General features: G+C 57.1%; 2 protein-coding genes across 4 annotated transcripts in view; both read left to right on the top strand.

Moving 5' to 3' along the window:
- PRDM11 (PR/SET domain 11) overlaps positions 1 to 17,906 on the top strand; it is an 83,796-nt gene that overhangs the window by 54,347 nt on the left and 11,543 nt on the right. For all 3 annotated transcript variants that reach the window (XM_046644017.1, XM_046644016.1, XM_046644018.1), the window contains exon 6: positions 14,816 to 15,003. In XM_046644017.1, the coding sequence (XP_046499973.1) occupies positions 14,816 to 15,003 (188 nt within the window). The remainder of the gene's footprint in view (positions 1 to 14,815; positions 15,004 to 17,906) is intronic.
- LOC124228944 (myb-related transcription factor, partner of profilin-like) lies at positions 11 to 9,521 on the top strand. Its single transcript, XM_046644019.1, has 2 exons — positions 11 to 4,414; positions 7,347 to 9,521. The coding sequence occupies exons 1-2, from the start codon at positions 4,108 to 4,110 to the stop codon at positions 7,910 to 7,912; spliced, it is 873 nt and encodes a 290-aa protein (XP_046499975.1). The 5' UTR covers positions 11 to 4,107; the 3' UTR covers positions 7,913 to 9,521.

A 17,906-nucleotide genomic window follows, 5' to 3' on the forward strand; every position in this document is an offset into this window, starting at 1 on the left:
GTCCTGCTCTCTGCAGATTTCCCAGGAGCCCTGCCCGAACTCTGGAAAGGAGGCCGAGGGAGCGTGCTGGGCCCGTGGGGTCTCCAGTGGTGGAGGCCCAAAGGCCCGGGACTGCCCATTGCAGGGTTTGGGACGTGTCTAGCTCTGGGGTCCCTCTTGCTCCCCCGGCCTTCTATCAGGGAGCTCGAGGAGACCTGAGGCCAGGTCAGTGGGCTCCAGGGACCCCTAGAGACTGCACACTTGCCAGTGTCTGAAGTCCCCAGGCCCCTGGCTCCTGACAGCATCCCCGCCGAGGAGGGCTGTCCCTCCACCCAGGACTGGGACACCTCTCGCAGGGCAGACTCCTACTGGGGTGGGGCACAGCGCGTCCCAGGGCAGCCACCAGCAGTGGTCTAAATGGCCCCCATGGAGAAGGAGGCTTCCGGCACATTCTCTAGCTCGGTTTTCGATGGGTGCTTGCTGCCCAGGCATAAGTGCTTTCAAGAGTGGTTTTGCCGTGGTCCGGTGTTTGGGACAGAAGTCTGCACTAGCAGGATGCTTCATGGCCAGCCAGAGGGAGCAGGAGACTGGCCCGGGGCTGCCCAGAAGCAGCTGAGCTGAGCCTGGAACCGTGGGCTGAGCGTGGGGCTCTGCTCTTAGTTCTGGCCTCTGGCCTATGTGCTGTGCCAGGACCCTGCCTGGAGGGGTCTCTGGGCTGTGGGGAGGTTGGACTTACCTTGTGGCCTGCTTGGTGGCCTCTGTCTGGGACCCTGGAGCATTGGAGGGAGGGTTGAGTCTGGGTTGGGAGAGAAAGGAGCCCCGGGTGGCTGGACCCAGGGGCACAACCACGCTGTGAATCGGGCCACCCGTCGGCATCTATGCAGCTCCCTGATTCATGGGGCTGGAGGGGGCGGAGGCAGGAGAGATTGTGCTTGAAGGAGGGCGGGGAGGGGCTTTTCGGAGGGAGCTTGCTGCCTGTAAACTCTGAGACTATTCCAGGCACAGGAGGAGAAATTGGCTGGAGGTGGGGCATCCATGACCAGGTGTCCTGTCCCCTTCCGCACGGCCTCCCTGCCCACCTGTGTCCCCAGCTGAGATCCGCTGAGGGGAGGGCCTCAGTCTACACTCTCCAGAGCACCTTAGGATTCATGCTTTCATTTGCTGGGGCAGCTCTTCTCACTGCCACTGAACAGGTGCAAAAGCAGAGGCACCCAGGGCGCCTCAGGTCCCCTTCACGTCATCCCATCAGCCGTGCCCTGACAGTGGCTCAGGAAGGCGATTGACACTCCCAACAGCTTTCCTCTTCTCCCTGACCGCTGGGTGGGGATCAGCATGTACACCCCACCACCCATTTACAGGGAAGACCCTGCAGCGGGTGCCCTCGGTGGGTCAGCGGCCTGGCCCTCCCGGGTCTCACAGCTCCCACTGAGGAAGATGCCTTTTCTAACACAGTTGTTGAATGAGGGCACAGCTGAGGTGCTGCAAGGCCCAGCAGAACAAGGAGGGGGCCTTTGAGCTGGGCCTTCAAGGGGCCAGGAGTACGTTTGAGGGCACCGTGAGCAGAGGCACAGAAACGAGGACCAGGCGTCCCCAGGCCGTTGGGTGGGCTGCATGGCCCAGAGCCCGGGCCTGTGCTTGCGGTCCCGATGGCCCCTGTCTGGCTCTCACAAGCGGAGGAGAGTGTGTCTGAGTGTCGGCTGGCATCAGGGCTTCCTCCCGTTGCTTTCAAGGCTCCCCAGGCTTTGGCCGGTACAGCCGATTCTGTGTCGCTCTTCCACCCGTCTCTGCTCTCAGCTTGGGGACGAGGCTTTCTGCAACCCCAAAGAAAGACATCCCTCCTCTGGACTGACTGAGTGGTCCTCTGGCACCCCAGAGTTTCTGACTTCCCTGGGCCGGGCTGAGCCTGGGGCGTTGGTATTTCGTAAAGCTCTCCACGGTGATTCTGAGAACCCCTGCTCTGTACCGCTCTTCAGGCCACAGTGGTCAAACTGAGGCCCAGAGCAGAGCAAGGTCTGACTCGCCATCATGCGGTCCGTGGCAGAGGCAGGACGTGAACCCGCCTCTGGACTTCCGGGCTAGCCTTCCTTCTGCTTGTGCACAAGGGACCGGGAGGAGTGTGGCTTCCCGGGCCTTGTGTGGGGTGGGTTGTGGGGCCACAACGTCGCTGGCATGGGATCTGACCTGCTCCTGCTCCCAGCCCTGTTCTGATCCAAGATGGCGCCAGGGTAGTCACAGCCGGTGGGCCCTCATCTCACTAAAGACTCAAGGAGATGGTTGAGTGGGTTGGGGTTGGGTGTGTGGTGTGTTGCCATGGAGATGCCCTCTGGTGTTGTTGGGGGGAAGCCAGTTCACGCTGGGAACCTCCTTGTCTCTTAAGGTACACTTTCCATAGCTCCTTCTTATTTGCAGACACCTTCACTCGGACTGTCCCAGCTTAGGGTCTTGAGGGTGACCGAATGATAGTCAGTTTCTTCAAAGAACAAGTGGTGGGCGGGAAGAGAGCTGGTACCCACATAATGAGTGTTGACTTTATGACATCCCTGTGCTGGATGTTCCGTGTTCATGCAATCAGTGGGCGGAAACCAGGGGCCGTTCTGCTGGCTGGGGGCATTTGGCCGTGCCCCGGGACGTTCTTGGAGTCGCAACTCTGCGGGTGAATGCTGCTGGTTTCTAGCAGACAGAAGCCAAGGGTGCTGATCAGCATCCTCCATTGCCCAGGACGCCCCTACCCCACTAACAGAATTTTTCCAGCCCCAAACGCCAACGGTGGCCAGACGGAGAATCCCCCATGAGCCCCTGGCAGCAGCCCTGGGAGGTGGCAGTAGTTACCACCCTCTTCTTACAGAGGGGGACACGGGATTTGCACAGGAGACGCAGCTTCTAGTCCCAGGCCTGTGAGTGCAAGGATGGGGCCCTACGCTGTCTGCCCGGGGAACAGAGCCCCAGCCTTCCTCTCCCGCTTCCTGGGCCGTGGTATCCTGGTGGGTGGGGTGGGAGGTGAGGGCTGAAGGATCTTTGTGCCCCTGGCCTCATTGTGGTTTCCGCGGCAGCCAGAGGCACGAGTTGGGCTCCAGGTTCCCCTCCCTACCCGGTTTCTCTCTTGCGTGGATCTTCGGGACATTTTGGCATTAGACAAAGGGTGGACAGAGCCACGCTGTGGAGAAAGTGACTTCCAAAGCCAGGTCACATGTGGGAAGGGCCACGCTGTCCCCTTGCCCGGGGCCCCTGGCTGTTCTGTGCAGATGGAAGCCGAGGTCACTCCTGGCCTCCAGCCCAGGGGAACTCGTCTCCAGGAGGGAGCTCGTGGGCTCCTCACATTGCACCCATGAGCTGCCCCAAATCCGCAGATGCCCACCTCAACAGGAGCTGCCGCCAGCCAGCGCTCCAGTTAGAGGGGAGCCTGCACATGCCCAGATGTGGGGACTGGGCGGGGACTGGGGGACCAGGAAGGAGAAGAGAGCCACGGGACCAAATAAGCTTTCTGTGAATACACTGTGATGGGCGTCACCAGAGGCCACACACCACAGAAGCCCAGTGTAAATAGTCTCCCTGTTTAAATGTCCTTCCTCCGAGCCATTTATAGAGGCCGCGTGGGATCCTAACCCTAATAAGGATCCTTTGTTCCTGTTTAGGGCTTTAAAGCTCCTTGACATCACTATGCTCCCCCTGCCCCCCGACCAGGTTGGTGTGGTCGTTATTCCCGGTCCAGGCAGTGGGAGAGGTTGAGTGAGCTGCCCTGCTCGCCCAGCCACTCAGAGGTCAGGCAGGGCCCGAATCCGAAGGCGTGTGACTCGGGCCAGCGCTCCCACCCACGTGCACCGTGCCGCTTCCCGCCCTCTGAGGGGTGCTGGAAGGGACCTCTCGGTAGGAGGAGGGTGTGGTGGTGGTGAGCGGACGAGGGCGCCCTGGTGCCTCCCGGCTCCCCAACTGGTGGCCGGCAAGTAGGAAGGAGAAGGACCACCCGCGTTGACGGTCATTTACCCAATTGTGCTTTGTGGGATATTCAACCCAAGGAATGTGGCGCCCCTGGCCGAGCGCAAGAGGAAGCCCAAGTTCTCGAAGGAGGAGCTGGACATTCTGGTCACGGAGGTGACCCGTCACGAAGCGGTTCTGTTTGGGAGGGAGACCATGCGGCTGTCCCATGCCGACAGGGACAAGATTTGGGAAGGCATAGCTCGGAAAATCACCTCCGTCAGCCAGGTCCCCCGCTCCGTCAAGGACATTAAGCACAGATGGGATGACATGAAACGGAGGACCAAGGACAAGCTGGCCTTCATGCAGCAGTCGCTGTCGGGCCCCGGGGCCGGGGGCCGGGCCCCCACCGTCGTGCTCACCGCCCACGAGAGGGCCATCGAGTCTGCGCTGCTCACAGCCCGTTCCCGGCGCAGCTTCCCCAGGGTGGAGCTGGACGGCACGGACAGCCCCTCGACCAGCAGTGAGTACCGCCCTGTTCCCTGCCCCGAGCCCCCGCCAGCTCCCCGGCGATTTCCCATGCACCTGCCTTCTCCTCTCTTCCCTCCCTCTCTGTCTGGTCCAGTCTTCCCTCCTTCTCCCTTTTCTGTCTCCTCCACCCCTTTCCGTTCATTTATTTAGAATATTTCCTGAGCACTGTGCCAGGAGCTGGGAAGACGGAGTCGTATGTAAAACCTATGCCGGCCCTGCTCTTGGGGACTTCCAACTTTAATTAAACGATTGCACGAGGGAATTTGGAGGGAAGGAATGAAGGATGGACACAGGAAGTCCTCAGAGCAGGGCTGACCTCGTGGGCGTGCGACCGGTGCCCTCCCTCGGGGCCCTGTGTCACGCGGGCTCTGCTGGGTTCCGGGCTCTGCTCTTGCCTTGCGGAGACTCAGAATATTCATGCATTTTCATTCTGCTTTTGGCCCTGTGAATTGTGTGCAGCCATTCAGAGGGCGGGGGGGTGGGGGGTGGAGGTGGCTCTTCTCGGGCCTGGGGGAGGCTCCCGGGAGGGACCGTGGAACTGAGCCTGGAGGTCGAGCAAGAGTTAAGGCGGCCGGGCGGCGTGGGGCGCAGCAGAGGGGAGGGGAGGGGAGAGCAGAGCCTCGCAGGAGAACAGCATGTACGAGGCCCCACATCAGGAAGGCGCTTGGCACGTTCCAGGAACAGAGAGCAGCCAGGGAAGCGCAGAGCAGAGGCCAGGGGGAGGGGGCGCTGGAGGAAGGCAGCCAAGTCTTCAGGCCCGGGCCCTGGAAAGCTCTGTCCTCTCCCTCCGTCTGTTCCCGATGTCTGTATTTCTGTGTGACTTTCTGCTTTCTGTGCCACGCTGCCTTCTCCCTTACTCTTCACCTCTCTCCTTACTCTGCCTCTTCCTGCTCGGGCCCTACGGCTCCCAGATCCCTCTCTCTGTGCTCACCGGGTCCCCTCCCCGTCCCAGGTCCTCCTCCACCCCCTCCTCCCTCAGCATCTGTCTGTTCCTTTCCCCTCTGCTTCCCGTCTCTCAGGACAGACTTGGGTGTGGAACCTCCTGGCCCAGCCCGCTGGAATGGGCATCCTGAGGGGCTGTAGTTGGAGTCGGGGCTCACCAGAAGGGGGAGCAATTGAGGCCCTTCGGGGCTGGGGGTGCACCCCCTTCAGCTCTGCTTCTGCACACACACGCCCCCACCCTCAGGCCACAGTCCCAACTTGGGGGCCTCGGAGAGATGGAGCAAGGCAAGAGGGTCCAGGGGGGCCGGCCACTGGCCAGCCTGGGGACGGGGGTTCAGAGACCCGGCCTTCCCATCCCAGGCCCTGTGCCTGGCCATCCTGCTCATTTCCCTTCTGGCTGGGGCTCCTGACTGGTGGCCATTCAGAGTCAGGTTTTCAGGACTGGGAGGGGACAGACGTGAAGACCATCCCTGACTTCCTCGTTTTCCAGACCACGCAGTGAAGCTCCAGAGACAGAAATGACCCCAAGAGCCCAATTTAGAATCAGAACTTGAACCCTGGTCTGCCAGCTCCCTGTGATGATTCTTCCCAATTAAGAGGAAGAGCAGGGGACCCTGCCCCCAGTGAAGTTCGTTCTCTAAACCCTGCCCTGCTCACTCTCTGTCTCCCTGGGAGCGAAGTAACGAGGTTACCAAGTGTGACCCAGGCTGGGCAGGGGGCCCGGGACCCCTCCGCCGCGGGCTCGGCCAGCCCTCCCTCCGCCGGCGGTGGACCAGCTGTTCCAGAACTTGGCCCGGGGCTCAGTGGAATGAGGCCCTGGAAGAGGGGAACAGCTTCACCTCAGCCCGCCCTGCTCCTTCCAACCCTGACACGCCAGAGGGGTGTCGGGATCCTGGGGGTGGCCGCTGTCCCACCAAGAGGGGTCCCCAGGCACCAGACTCTCTTACTGAGCCGGCCCAAATGAGGCCCCAGGACTCTTGCAGGAGGCATGCGGCTAGGAGCACGAACAATCCGTCTGTCTTCCCCATCACCTCCCCTTGGGTGGGGGCGGGGGTGGGGGTTGGAATTCAGCCCCTCGGGTACAGGCAGGGAGGGTGTGCCTGTCCGTAGGGGCAGCCTGTGTGTTTTTTATTCCTGCCATGGCAAGGAGCTCATAGCCTTGATCATGGCAAAGCCGAGGCCCGCGTGTGAGGGGCTGGGCCCCTCCCTGGGTCTGGCTGCAAGGAGCAGTCTGTCTGATGGTCCCTGCGTGCCGCCAGGCGCTCCTGGGTGGGAGCGACGTGTCTGCCTGGGCTGCCCACCTTGGGGAACTGAGGGGACGTCAGGGCTGGTTGCAGAGGCGGCTTGCCTGCTCTGCACTGGCAGGCCTTGTCTGTCCTGGCGCCATCCTTTCCCACCTCCCGCCTGTAGGCATCCCCCTGCCGCGACTTGAAGTTGCAGATTCCAGCAGGGCCGCAAGGGGGCCCCCGGCCACTCAGGAATGGCCTCCTGGAGGCTGGAACTCAGAGCGGCCCAGAGCATCAGAGCACCTGTTGGCAGGTGTCGCTCTCCCAGCTTGGCAGAATGCCTTCATCTTCCTCTCCCACGTAGTCTCCTAACAGCCCTGCTCGGGGCGCAGGTGGCTGGGGAGGTAGCTAAAGCAGCTGTTGGTTTTGCAGAAACTGAGTCGCAGAGAGAGGAAGAGAGCGATGGGTTGGCACGCTGTCACTGAGATATGCCGTCACTGGGGCTGGGGTCTCCAAGTCCCCCGACCTGTGCCCTGCTCGGGCTCATCCTTCTCCCCAGGGACGCCTGGTGCCCGTATCTTGGGGTTTGGGGAGCAGGTGTTTCTCCCCGGTGGGGTGGGGAGCGGGCATGTGCTGAACCGGGCTGAGGGGTGGCAGCGGAGGGGGATGCTAAGGTGATTCTGGGGGTGGATCCAAGCCGTGGGCTGCCCGCTTCCTCCCTGTTGTAATTGCCCTTCTTTGTTTCTATCCCCCAAGATGACGAAGACGAGGAGGCACCAGGGCCCTCCCAGCAGCCTCTGCGGGGGCCCCGGCCGCGGTCACCAGAGGAAGAGGCCTGTCTGGCCAGGCCCAGCCTGCTCCGCTCCTCCTCCTCCTCAGACCAGTCTGAGCCCATGGGCGCCAAGCCAGAGGCCCCGGCCCGGCCCTCGCCCCAGGCCCAGGCCGCCTGCAGGACCCCTCGGCCACACCCCAGCGCGGCCAGCACGGGCCTTGACTGGCAGCTCCTCCAGGCCCACGCCCAGCAGACGGAGGCGCTCCGTCAGTTCTGCCAGGAGCTGGTGACCGTGCACCGGGACATGGCCAGCAGCATGCACATCCTCAGCCAGGCCATGGCCGAGCTGACCAGCCGCGTCGGTCAGCTGTGCCAAACGCTGACAGAGATCCGGGATGGGGTCCAGGCATCTCCTCACGGGCCGGCTGGGGCAGCCCCCACGGGCTCCACCCCTCAGACCGAAGCGCCACCGGCAGAGACCTCGCAGCCTCCCCCGGCACCAGCCCCCGCACGGACTACCAGGTCTCGGAAGAGAAAGCACAATTTCTGACCCCGCCAGTCTCCCCTAGGAGGAAGAGGGATGGAGAAGGGGTGTCTGGCCAAGAGACGGGGGCTAGTCTCTCGTGTCCAGGACACTTGGGGGTGCTGGGGGCTGTCATCTCGCCAAGCGCAGGCTGGCTGCCCTGTGCTCTAACAGCATGTATTCAGCCCCACTCCCTCATTTTTGGCAGATGTTCTAGATGCAGGAGAGGCCACCCGCTTGAGGCTTGCTCGGCCTGGAGGGCTCGCCGCCTCTGGATCTGCACCCCATGGTACCAGGCTTACGGGGAAGGGGGAGCATCTGGATGGAATCCTGCTTGCCAACCTCAGGGCTGCTGCGCCAGCCTCCCAGGCCCCGAATCTGCAGCTTCTGAAGGGGGTGAGGCCTGAGGACGGGCACGTGGGGCTCAGCCCTCCCAGGAGGGGTCTGTCCGTCCCTCCCCCAGGGCTCGGAGCCCCGGCGGGTGGCGCCCCAGCCTCCGCCTTCCGCTTGCCATGTGCGTGCGCTCAGCTGCTGTGCTTGCCTTCTGTGGCATGGGGAGAAGAATGGGATGACGTCGGAGGAAAGAGAAGACAACCTGGTGTTCTCAGAGGGCCCTGTGCGCTCGCGCCTGCATTTGCAGATGTGTGACCTCAGTGGGTTTTCGGGACAGCTGGAGAGGCAGCCACGTCCGGTATTATCATCATCATTATAACCATCATCATCTGCATTCCACAGATGACAAATGACACCGCAGTTAGTGGGGGGGCCAGGACTGGAAGCCAGGTCTGGGGATGTCTCCAGCTCCCCGTCAGGGGCCAGATCTGGAGTGGGGAGGGGTGTTGCTTCTTGCCTGCCCCGCCTCCACAATCCTGGTGCCAGGGGAGGCAACAGCTGCATTAGGAGGTGAGTCTGTCCACCCGGCCCCAGCACTAAGGCTGATGGCCAGTGGCTGGGGGAGACAAAGGGCCCAAGTCTTGGGGTCCACAAGGCAACCCCTCCTCTGGCTTCTAGAAGAACCCAGAGCCCAGGAGGGCTCCTATCTGTTCCAAGTTCAGCATGCCTTGCCCCTGCTTGCTTGGGCTGCATATGCATTAGCTACACACATCTCTAGCTTCCTGTTTCGTTCTGGAGTGTGGGGAGAGAGGCTGATTCCCAGAGGGAGGGGGGGAGGTGGGGGTGCAGATGCCAGCTTGGCTCTGACATGGGCGCAGCTCAGCTCCGTGCCCTCTTTGCTCCCTGGCCTGAGGCTGACCGTAGGAGAAACTGTCATACCCTGGCCCTCCACCCTCCCACGCCTGCCACCCTGAGCCTTAGTGGGAGCTGGGAGGACCCCAATACCCTGTGCCTGCTGGGGTGGCTCCTGGAGGGCTGCTTCTAAGCCTAGACCAAGCTTTGTCCCATGCAGGGAGAATGGAGGGCACTTGCAATGTCCCTGTGTCCTTGGCTCCATCTCCCCATTCTGTGGTTCTTTAGGGGTCCCAGCTACCCCAAACTGAACAGCCCCTGTCGGATAGCCCAAAGGCTTGATCCTTGCCTGACATTGCCCTGCCGTCCGATGCTGGAATCAAAGATTGCCTTCCCAAGTATTTTTGTTAAGATGGCAATAAAAAGAAATTGATCTCTCACTTGGAACACACCCAGTCTCCAGGATCTTTCTTTGGTGTGTATTCTCTTTCTTCGCTTCCTGTGAAAACCTCGAGGCCCCTAGAGCAGGGGTTATGATGGAGGAAAGCCATGCTGTAGAGACAGGCTCCGGGGCTGGCGTTTTTCAGATCCCAGAAGCGCTCTGGTGCCCTGTATTCAACACCGTGCCAGCTCTTAGAGGAGAGGAAAGCAACTGAGGGGCTGAGGGAGTCGAAGCACCCTCCTACCCGTTTAGCTGCAGTGAAATTCTCGACACATCAAAAGTGAGATGCTGCTAAGTGGATTATAGCTTTTGTTCCCTGAAAGGAGTTAGGGGTCCTGGAAAGAACATCACTGTCTCTGGCAGGAGACACCAGAAGGGGCAGGGGCCGTCCATCTGCCAGTGGATCTTAGGGCCCCCCCCCCCGAGGCGTGAACTTTTCTTGGACAGCTCCCCACGGACCCTGGTGTCTGTCTGTCACAGGCAAGGCCCTGCCCATCGAGATCTGAGGCTTCCCCAAGTCACTGAAGCGGCTTCCTCTGGCTCCAGCAGGGCATCTCCTCAGCACGGCGGTCCGTCCACCCTCTGCATTGCCCTGGCTTGTTCACCGCGACAGGGAGACGCTCTCCCAGGCAGGATGTCCCCAAACCCCCTTGCGTTTCTGGAAGGTTCTAGCCTGCCTTTGACCTCTTGGAATCCAGGTCATCTTCTGCCATTCTTGGCCAAAAAACATGGCCATGGAAATCAAGATTACCCGATTTCCAGGAGATGCAAAGATGCTGGGAAACAGGGCCCCGGGTCTTCCTCACCAAGGTCAAGTGCTAAGCAGGGACTGGCTGGCCTCTCCCTTTGGTCCTGGGGATGCGGGGTGGGTGGGGGCGTTCAAACTGGAAGCAAAGGAGATAGAGAGATGAAGGGACTTACCGACTTTGAATGGAAAAGACTTGAGTTTGTTTTTCTTGGCTTCTGCGCGGGTGATGGGGAAAGCATGTCAACGCGGGAAGGTGAACCTGGGGCCAGTGGATGGAAATGAAGGGGCAGCCAGTTTCAGCTTGATAGGGAAGTCCCTCCTAGGGGTCTGGGGCCTCCAGCCGTGCCAAGGACTGGCTGGGTGTTGTTCTGCTGGAGGCCGGGTGACCGCCTGGTGGGTGGGTGCCTGATCCAAAGACCCTCCCATCCTGGAGAGCTAAATGCATGTGAAAACACAGAACCGCCTCTTCTTGGCCAGTCTTTTCCCATTTCTGCCTCCAGGACAGCCTCCTTTCCGTCGGAGCCATCCCCACCGAGCAGGGGAATCTGAGTCTGGCTTTTGTCTCTTTCCTCCGACAACATAGATGCCCCGTGAGTTACTTTCTCTCTTGACTTGGAACTGATAGCCATTTACTGGCACAGCTAGAAAATATGGTGCACTTGATAAGATGCAGTGGGTGAGGCTTGAGAAGCATGGTCTTAGCGCTTATCTATCCAGGACCCAAAGTCAGCTGCGTCCATCCATTATCATCATGGAAGGTTCAGTTCAGAACATGCCCCCACCTCTACTCCCGCCCCCTTGAGTGCTTCCAAGGTCCCCAACTCTATGGGTCTGACTTGAAATGCTATCAAATGAGAGCTAGCTTTTTCTAGCCCCTCTGATATACTCTGTGTCTTCTCTCTAAGGAGGTAGTGACCGAAACTCAACAAATAGAAGATGCCACTCGCTGGCGGCCTTCTGTTCCAGGGAGGGCTCTCGCTCACCGGCAGCCGTGCGATGGGGCAGGCATGGTCCTTCATAAAGGGCTTGCCCTGTGGGGACAGGAGGATTCTGGGAACGGGTCCAGCCTTTGGGTGGTGCTGCTAAGTATTTCAAAGGGGCAGACCTGATTCGAGGCACTTGGTGCCAGGACTTAGCTGGCTCCACATCGTTTCACCTCAAAAATGCTTTGGCGTAAACATCTTCTCGGGGAACTGGGTTGTTCTGAGTCACTGAGACTTGCCATATATATCATGTTTCAAATGCCAAGTTTCCAAACAACCGAATGCAACCAGATGCTGAACAAATTTTGATCGGTCTTTGAAGATACTTTGTGATCCATCCAAAGATTTGGGGTTCTCTGCTTAAATGTTGATGCTAGCTGGGTAGGAAAACACCAGGGGGTGGAAAGGGAAACTGACTTGAATCTTTCTAAACCTCTGACGTACTCTAGACGTTGTTCTTTTGCAGAAATCTTCCTCATCTCTTTTGCTCTCAAAGTCAAGCGCCAGAGAAACTCATTCCAGCCTAGAGCTCGACGGCGCTTTAGAAGCCGAAGGAAGAGCAGATGGTAGCCTTTCCTCGTGTTCTGTGATCCGAGCGGTTCTTGTGAGAAAAAAGATGAATGAATGGTTTGCCTTCCGTATGAGGAAGTAGGGAAGTTTGCATGTAGCTCAGTTCTATCCTGTGCTAACCACGAGCTTGATTCACTTTGGGTGTCAAACCCCAGACTCGTGCTACACTGGGGACTGGAAAATGTTCCTCGCGTTCAGAAGAAATCTCAGATACAGAGAAAGGGCAGGCTCCCACAACCGGAGAGCTGAGAGTGGGAAATGTTAATTTGGAGAGAATTCTCTGGGCTAGGGGTCCTCCTCTCCTTTCCTCCGAGTTTTTCGTTAATAACATCCTGGCTGGGCGTCACGCAGATCAGATAGTCTTCAAGCTCAGGGAGACCAGCACTCACGTTGGGTGCTGACACGTACATAGGTGCGTTGGGGCTAAGATCCTGGACAAAAGTAAGTTCTGGGCTCTGAGTGCTGTAGATCTTACAAGTCCCGCCTCCACAGGGTGGAGCTTGTGGCTCGCTCCCCACAACAGGGGAACGCAGCCAAAGCTAGTGTGTGCGTTCCCATCCTCCCGGTTCTTATGCCTGCCGGGGTCTCTGCTACATCCTGGTGCCACAATGCATTGTTCCCTGGACTTGAGTGGTCCCCCTCGTAAGGTCACCGCTTCCTCCAGGGCCGAGTTGAACAGAGTGCACAGGAGACTGTCCAGAGGGGGCAGGGTGAAGGCAAGAGGAGTTCTACCGGGCACCTTGAATGTAGATGTGCCACGCTGCTGGCCGCCATGACGGCCACCCCGTACAGGAAGTGGCAATGTGTGGATTAGGGGGTGGGAGTGGAGATATCAATAATAATCGCTTATTTAGGGAAACTTGGAAAATGCAGAAAATTACAAAGAAGTAGACCCACCAACAGGGACACTTGCTGTTAAAACATTGGGGTATTTCCTGCAAGTAGTTTGCCGAGGGTTGTTTTTAAAGCGTGATCAGAACCACGGTATAAATAGCATTCAGTTCTGTTGGTCTCACTCTGCTCATCTCAGGACCATTTTCCGTGTCATGGAACAGTCTCTGCAAACACTTTTCCACAGATGAGTAACATTCCATGGTACGAATATGCCACGGCTTGTGAAATCGTGTCACCAGTGTTAGACGTTTAGGTGTTTTTGCTTTTGTGCTGTTATAAACAATGTTACAGGCAGCGTGGAGGGGGAAGCAGATTTTGTTCGCTTGGTTCACATCTTCTTTTTTTTTTTTTTAGCTTTTAAAAAATTGTGGCAAAATGCACACAACAAGATTTACCATTTTAACCATTTTTCATTGTACACTTCAGTGGCATTAAGTACACGCACATTGTTGCGAAACCATCACCGCCATCCTTCTCCAGAGCTCTTTTCATCTTCCCCAGTGGAAACTTTGTACCCGTCCCACACTAACCCTCCCTTCCCTCCGCCCCCCGGCCCCTGGCCATGCCATGCTACTTTCTGTCTCTATGAACTTGACTCTTCACACAAGGACCTCATGTGCGTGGAATCGTACAGTTCTTCTTGTTTTGTGACTGGCTTATCTCACTTAGTGTGTGTCTTCACGCTTCATCCATGCTGTAGCAGGTGTCAGAATTCCCTTCCTTTTTAAGGCTCAGTAATATTCCGTTGTGTGGCTAGACCACTGTGTGCTTGTCCATCCATCCGTCCATGGACACTTGGGTCGCTTCCACCTTTGGGCTGTCGTGGATCATGCTGCTGTGAACATGGGTGTGCAAAGACTTGTTCAAGTGTGTGTGCCGATTTGCTTTTCAAAGCGTTCTGGCAGTTTATTCTCCACCATTGGTATGGGAGACCTTTTTCTCCCCACCTTTACCAATACAGCTATTATCACTAACAAAAATCTGTGCCAATGAGATAACGTGCCACTTTGGAATTCTTTTCTTATTAGTGATGCTGAAGACTTTTCGTTGTCTGTTACCATTTGGATCTTTTCTCTGAGTTATTGCTTCCCCTGACGGCTCCCAATACGATGCTTTGGGCTATGTCAGTGGGAGAGACTGACTTCTCCCCTGACTTTTACGACAAATCACAGCACAAGGAGAAGCTTATTTTTGACTACAAATTTCCTAGACACTCGTGTAGCACAGAACCTGAAACCCTGAATAATTTCCTCTTGCCCTTTTGATCTGCGCACCCCCACTCCTCTGCAGAGGAAGGGTCATCTCCCCTTCTGGAGGTGAGCGAGGTGGCAGGTTGGATGGTGGACATGTCATTTCAGGGAGAATGGCTGATTCTGAGGGTTTGATGGAACTTGGAGGTTATCTGGGCCTCGCTGTGGTGGTACTTTCTGTGCCAACATAGGAGCCATGAGTTCTAGTGGGAAATGCTCAGACCTCAAATCTCGCCTCCTATTTATTAGCTGTGTGACCTTGGGCATGTCACTTAGCCTCTCTGAGCCTCGATTTCCTTACCTTAAAATGACTTAGATTAACCAGTGGCTGCCAACTTTTCATGGCCTCTTATTTACCTTCCTTCTCTGTCCCTGTTGGACCCCGTATTTTTCAAGACTTTGATCTTTAGCATCTATTAATTGATCTCTTGGGCACCCTTCTCACAGTTCAAATACCCGCGTTGGCACTATCAGAGGCCTGCCAGGGTCTGGGGACTCCTATGGTTCAAAGTTAGGGAAGACTAGACAAGATGATGCTTCAGTTTTCCAATAGCCTTTATATCTGGTGTTGAATTTTCTATTTGCCTGGGAGGTAGGCAGGACAGGGGTCATTTCCAGTCTCAGAAAACAGAGATTCTGGAGGTTCAGAGACTTACTCGAGGTCACACTAAACAGTGACATTGAGACGAGGGCCTGGCTCTCGCTAGCGTTCCTTTCCTCAACAGGGCAGCTGCCCTGTCGACTTCCGCACACGTCTGTGCGCTGGGACTCCTGACCACCCACTCCTGCCCAGCGTGGCAGGCAGGCCCTGCCCCCGGGCGTGGCCAGCGCGTTCTCACCTCTCCCCCTCGCCCCCAGGTACGTGGTCATCTCCCGGGAGGAGAGGGAGCAGAACCTGCTGGCCTTCCAGCACAGCGAGTGCATCTACTTCCGGGCCTGCAGGGACATCCGGCCCGGGGAGCGGCTGCGGGTCTGGTACAGTGAGGACTACATGAAGCGGCTGCACAGCATGTCCCAGGAGACCATCCACCGCAATCTGGCCCGAGGTGAGTGTCCACACTCCAGATGCTCCTCTAGGAGCTGCCTTAGGAAGCCGATGGGGAATACGGTGCACCAGCAAGGCAGGGGGACCCAGAGGGGCTCGGGGAACGATGCTCCAGGTCTGAGCAACAGCTCTGGGCCGGGCCGTGGCCACCCCGCTTTGTTCTCCTCCCTCAGAAACGGTCTCAGAAACCCCGTTACAGACAGTTCAGAGTCTCAGGGAGGGAGATGAGGCCGCGAAGCCACGCGTGTAAATTTAGTCAAAATGGATCCCGATGCCCCAACTCAAATTGATGGGAAGATGAGAAACTGCCAGTGCCTCGATAATAACAGCAATCAGAGGTGACACTTACTAGGCACTTAATTCGTGCCAAGCGGGTTTTCCAGTGTCTCATGTAACCACCACAACGGCAGCGCCCACCCCTAAGTGCACTCTGAGAATTAGACGGGGCGACGGACGTAACACATTTAGAACAATGTCTGCCTCGATCACTGTCAGCCCTCAGTTATAAGCTTTCAATACCGTGATCCCACGTGGCTCGTTATCCCCATATTACAAATGTCAAAACTGAGCATCAGATGAATGATCCAGGGGCACGGGGCTGCGAGGGCCGAGCTGGCTCTCTAACCCCCATCTGTGTGAGGCCAGGGTCTACACTCTAACCTACGGTGTTATACGGACACCCACACGAACTAGGTTCTTCCTTCTCCTGCTCCATTACCGGCAGTCCTAATGGCGTGTTGTGAAAGATCGATGTACTAGAACGAGCAGGTTGGAGGGAGGTGGCGAGGTGACCTGAGGTTTGGCTGGTGGCCTGGTGGCTGGGTGTCCATCCAGGCTCCATTTAACTGAGACATTTGAAAGCGGTTTCAAATCCTCTCCAACCCCTAGCCCTTTGCCTCTTTATGCCATCCTCAGTGCAGCCAGGGCAAACTGGCGAGTCCAGGTCTTTCTTTCAGTGGGACCTTCCTGCATCAAAACCAACATCCAGAGCCCCAGAGTCCGTCTGGTCCCAGAACCAAGGCTGTGCCCCAGCCCCGCCATATCGTGCTCTTGACCAACTCCTCACTGGAAACAAAGCTTGACTTGGACTATGAGTGGAGGCGATGAAGAGAGGGTGGGAGGGACCTATTGAAATCAAGCTATCTTTAAAAACAAAACAGAGCAAAGCAGGTTGTGGACACTGGGTGCACAGCTGCTGCCTGACTTGGTAAAAGGTATCCGGAGATTGCATGGGCCGTGAGAGGAGACCCAACAGACGTACTCATCTCTTGTCTTCTTCGGATCTGGGGGTTGGGCACATGCTGATTTCACCTGGGAAGGCATGCTTCCGTGATGACATTGCAATAGTTTCCATTTGGCCTCTGGAGATGCCTCAAGTAAAAGTGTCTGATACAGAGCAGGTGCTGAATAAATCTTTGGTGAATGGATAAAAGAAGAAATGAATGAAGACAGCCAAGAAGTCTCCAAAAGCATCATGCCACGAGAAGAAAAGAAAATCAGGAGAAGTCATAGCTGAGGACACAGGTTCCATCCCTTGGCCGTAATCTTGAATTCTTCTGGATTTGTAATGTCCTTTTTTTCCCCAGTGCCTTCTCCAAAGCACCTCAAGCTGCATTATCTTCAGAGAGCCTTGAGACCCAAGGGGAATGCTCAGAGAAGGCAGCGAGCCTTTAGGAGTGGTTCAAAGGAGGCATGGCAGAGGGACTTGAAACGAGATACACGGAGACGTGTGAAGATACAGGAGGAAGGCGTATCTGTCCCTGGCTAGGCTGGGCAGTAGGAAGCAGGAAGGAAGCTGAAAGTCACCGCGGGGCAGGGCCAGAGCAGTGGGTGGCCTTGGTCCTAAAGCCCTTGGGAGCAGTCGTGAGCTCCGTGGCCTCTAGACGTGTATCTCTGTAGCCTGTAGCTTTGGCGGACTCTGGATGAGGTTAGTGGTGTCCTAGATGGGGGTGCCGCCTGCTCTGGAAGGGGGAGCCCCCGTACGCAGTCACTTCAGGTCTTACGTGGAAGGAGGTTTCTTTGTAGTTGAAGGCTGGGGCCTTGATAAAGGCAGAGCATGAGTTATGAGTCCTTATTAAGTAGGGGCATGAGTTGGAGCCCAGAGGTGCTTCCTGAAGAGAGTATAAATTACTCCTTCATGGTTATCTTTTAAGAACAGGCTGCATCTGATGCTGTATTCAAAGAATTTATGTTACATGATCGACTTTGCGTCGTGGATTTACTGTGTGATGTTTCCCCTTCTGGTTTATGGAGGCTTTGGAGTCAATTTCATAATGCTGAAAGGTCTTTTTTGGTCCATAGATTTTTCTGGAAGCCTTTGCATCCCAAGAGGTCTCCCGCTCATCCTAGGAAATTTGAGCAAGCTTGTCTTACAGCAGAGAGGCCTGGGGAATCCCTGGCACTTTGTGGCCTTGAACTTCCAACATCCTCAGCTGTTGCTGCTCGGTTGGTCCCCAAGAAAGTGAGAAGGTGGCCCTCGATGTTTAGAGATGCTGAAGGGACAAGTGTCCTCTCTGGTCTGTAACACAAACATGTAGCATTCTGTGGGAGCTCTCTTCAGCCCCACCCTTTCTGTCCCTCAGCTGTTAGAGAAATGCTGGGAGCCGCCTGACTCTCAGGAGCCTTGGAAATAAGGCGGTTCCTGAAGCATTCATGTGAGCACAGAAAAAAAGGGGCATTTGGAAGAGGTTACTCCCATTTGTGCTGTCACCTGTGGGAAACCTGGAGTCACACACAGGCCAGGGCACGGCACCCCATGCCAGCCATGGGAAGCCGAGGCTTGGTCACAGCATGGGACATCTGTGTTGCCCGTGGAGGTCCCTGGGCCTTCTCTCAGAGGCCTTTAGCAACTGCAGCTATCGGAAGCCTGAGGATGACATATATTCAGGTCAAGTCATTGCTCAG

This window comes from Equus quagga, chromosome 17, assembly GCF_021613505.1.
Source record: "Equus quagga isolate Etosha38 chromosome 17, UCLA_HA_Equagga_1.0, whole genome shotgun sequence".
NCBI classification, from domain to species: domain Eukaryota; kingdom Metazoa; phylum Chordata; class Mammalia; order Perissodactyla; family Equidae; genus Equus; species Equus quagga.

Coding starts and splice junctions, on each gene's coding strand:
- LOC124228944 (XM_046644019.1), top strand. CDS start 4,108: ATGCGGCTGTCCCATGCCGACAGGGACAAGATTTGGGAAGGCATAGCT. Junction 4,415..7,346: donor GGACAGCCCCTCGACCAGCA/GTGAGTACCGCC, acceptor CTATCCCCCAAG/ATGACGAAGACGAGGAGGCA.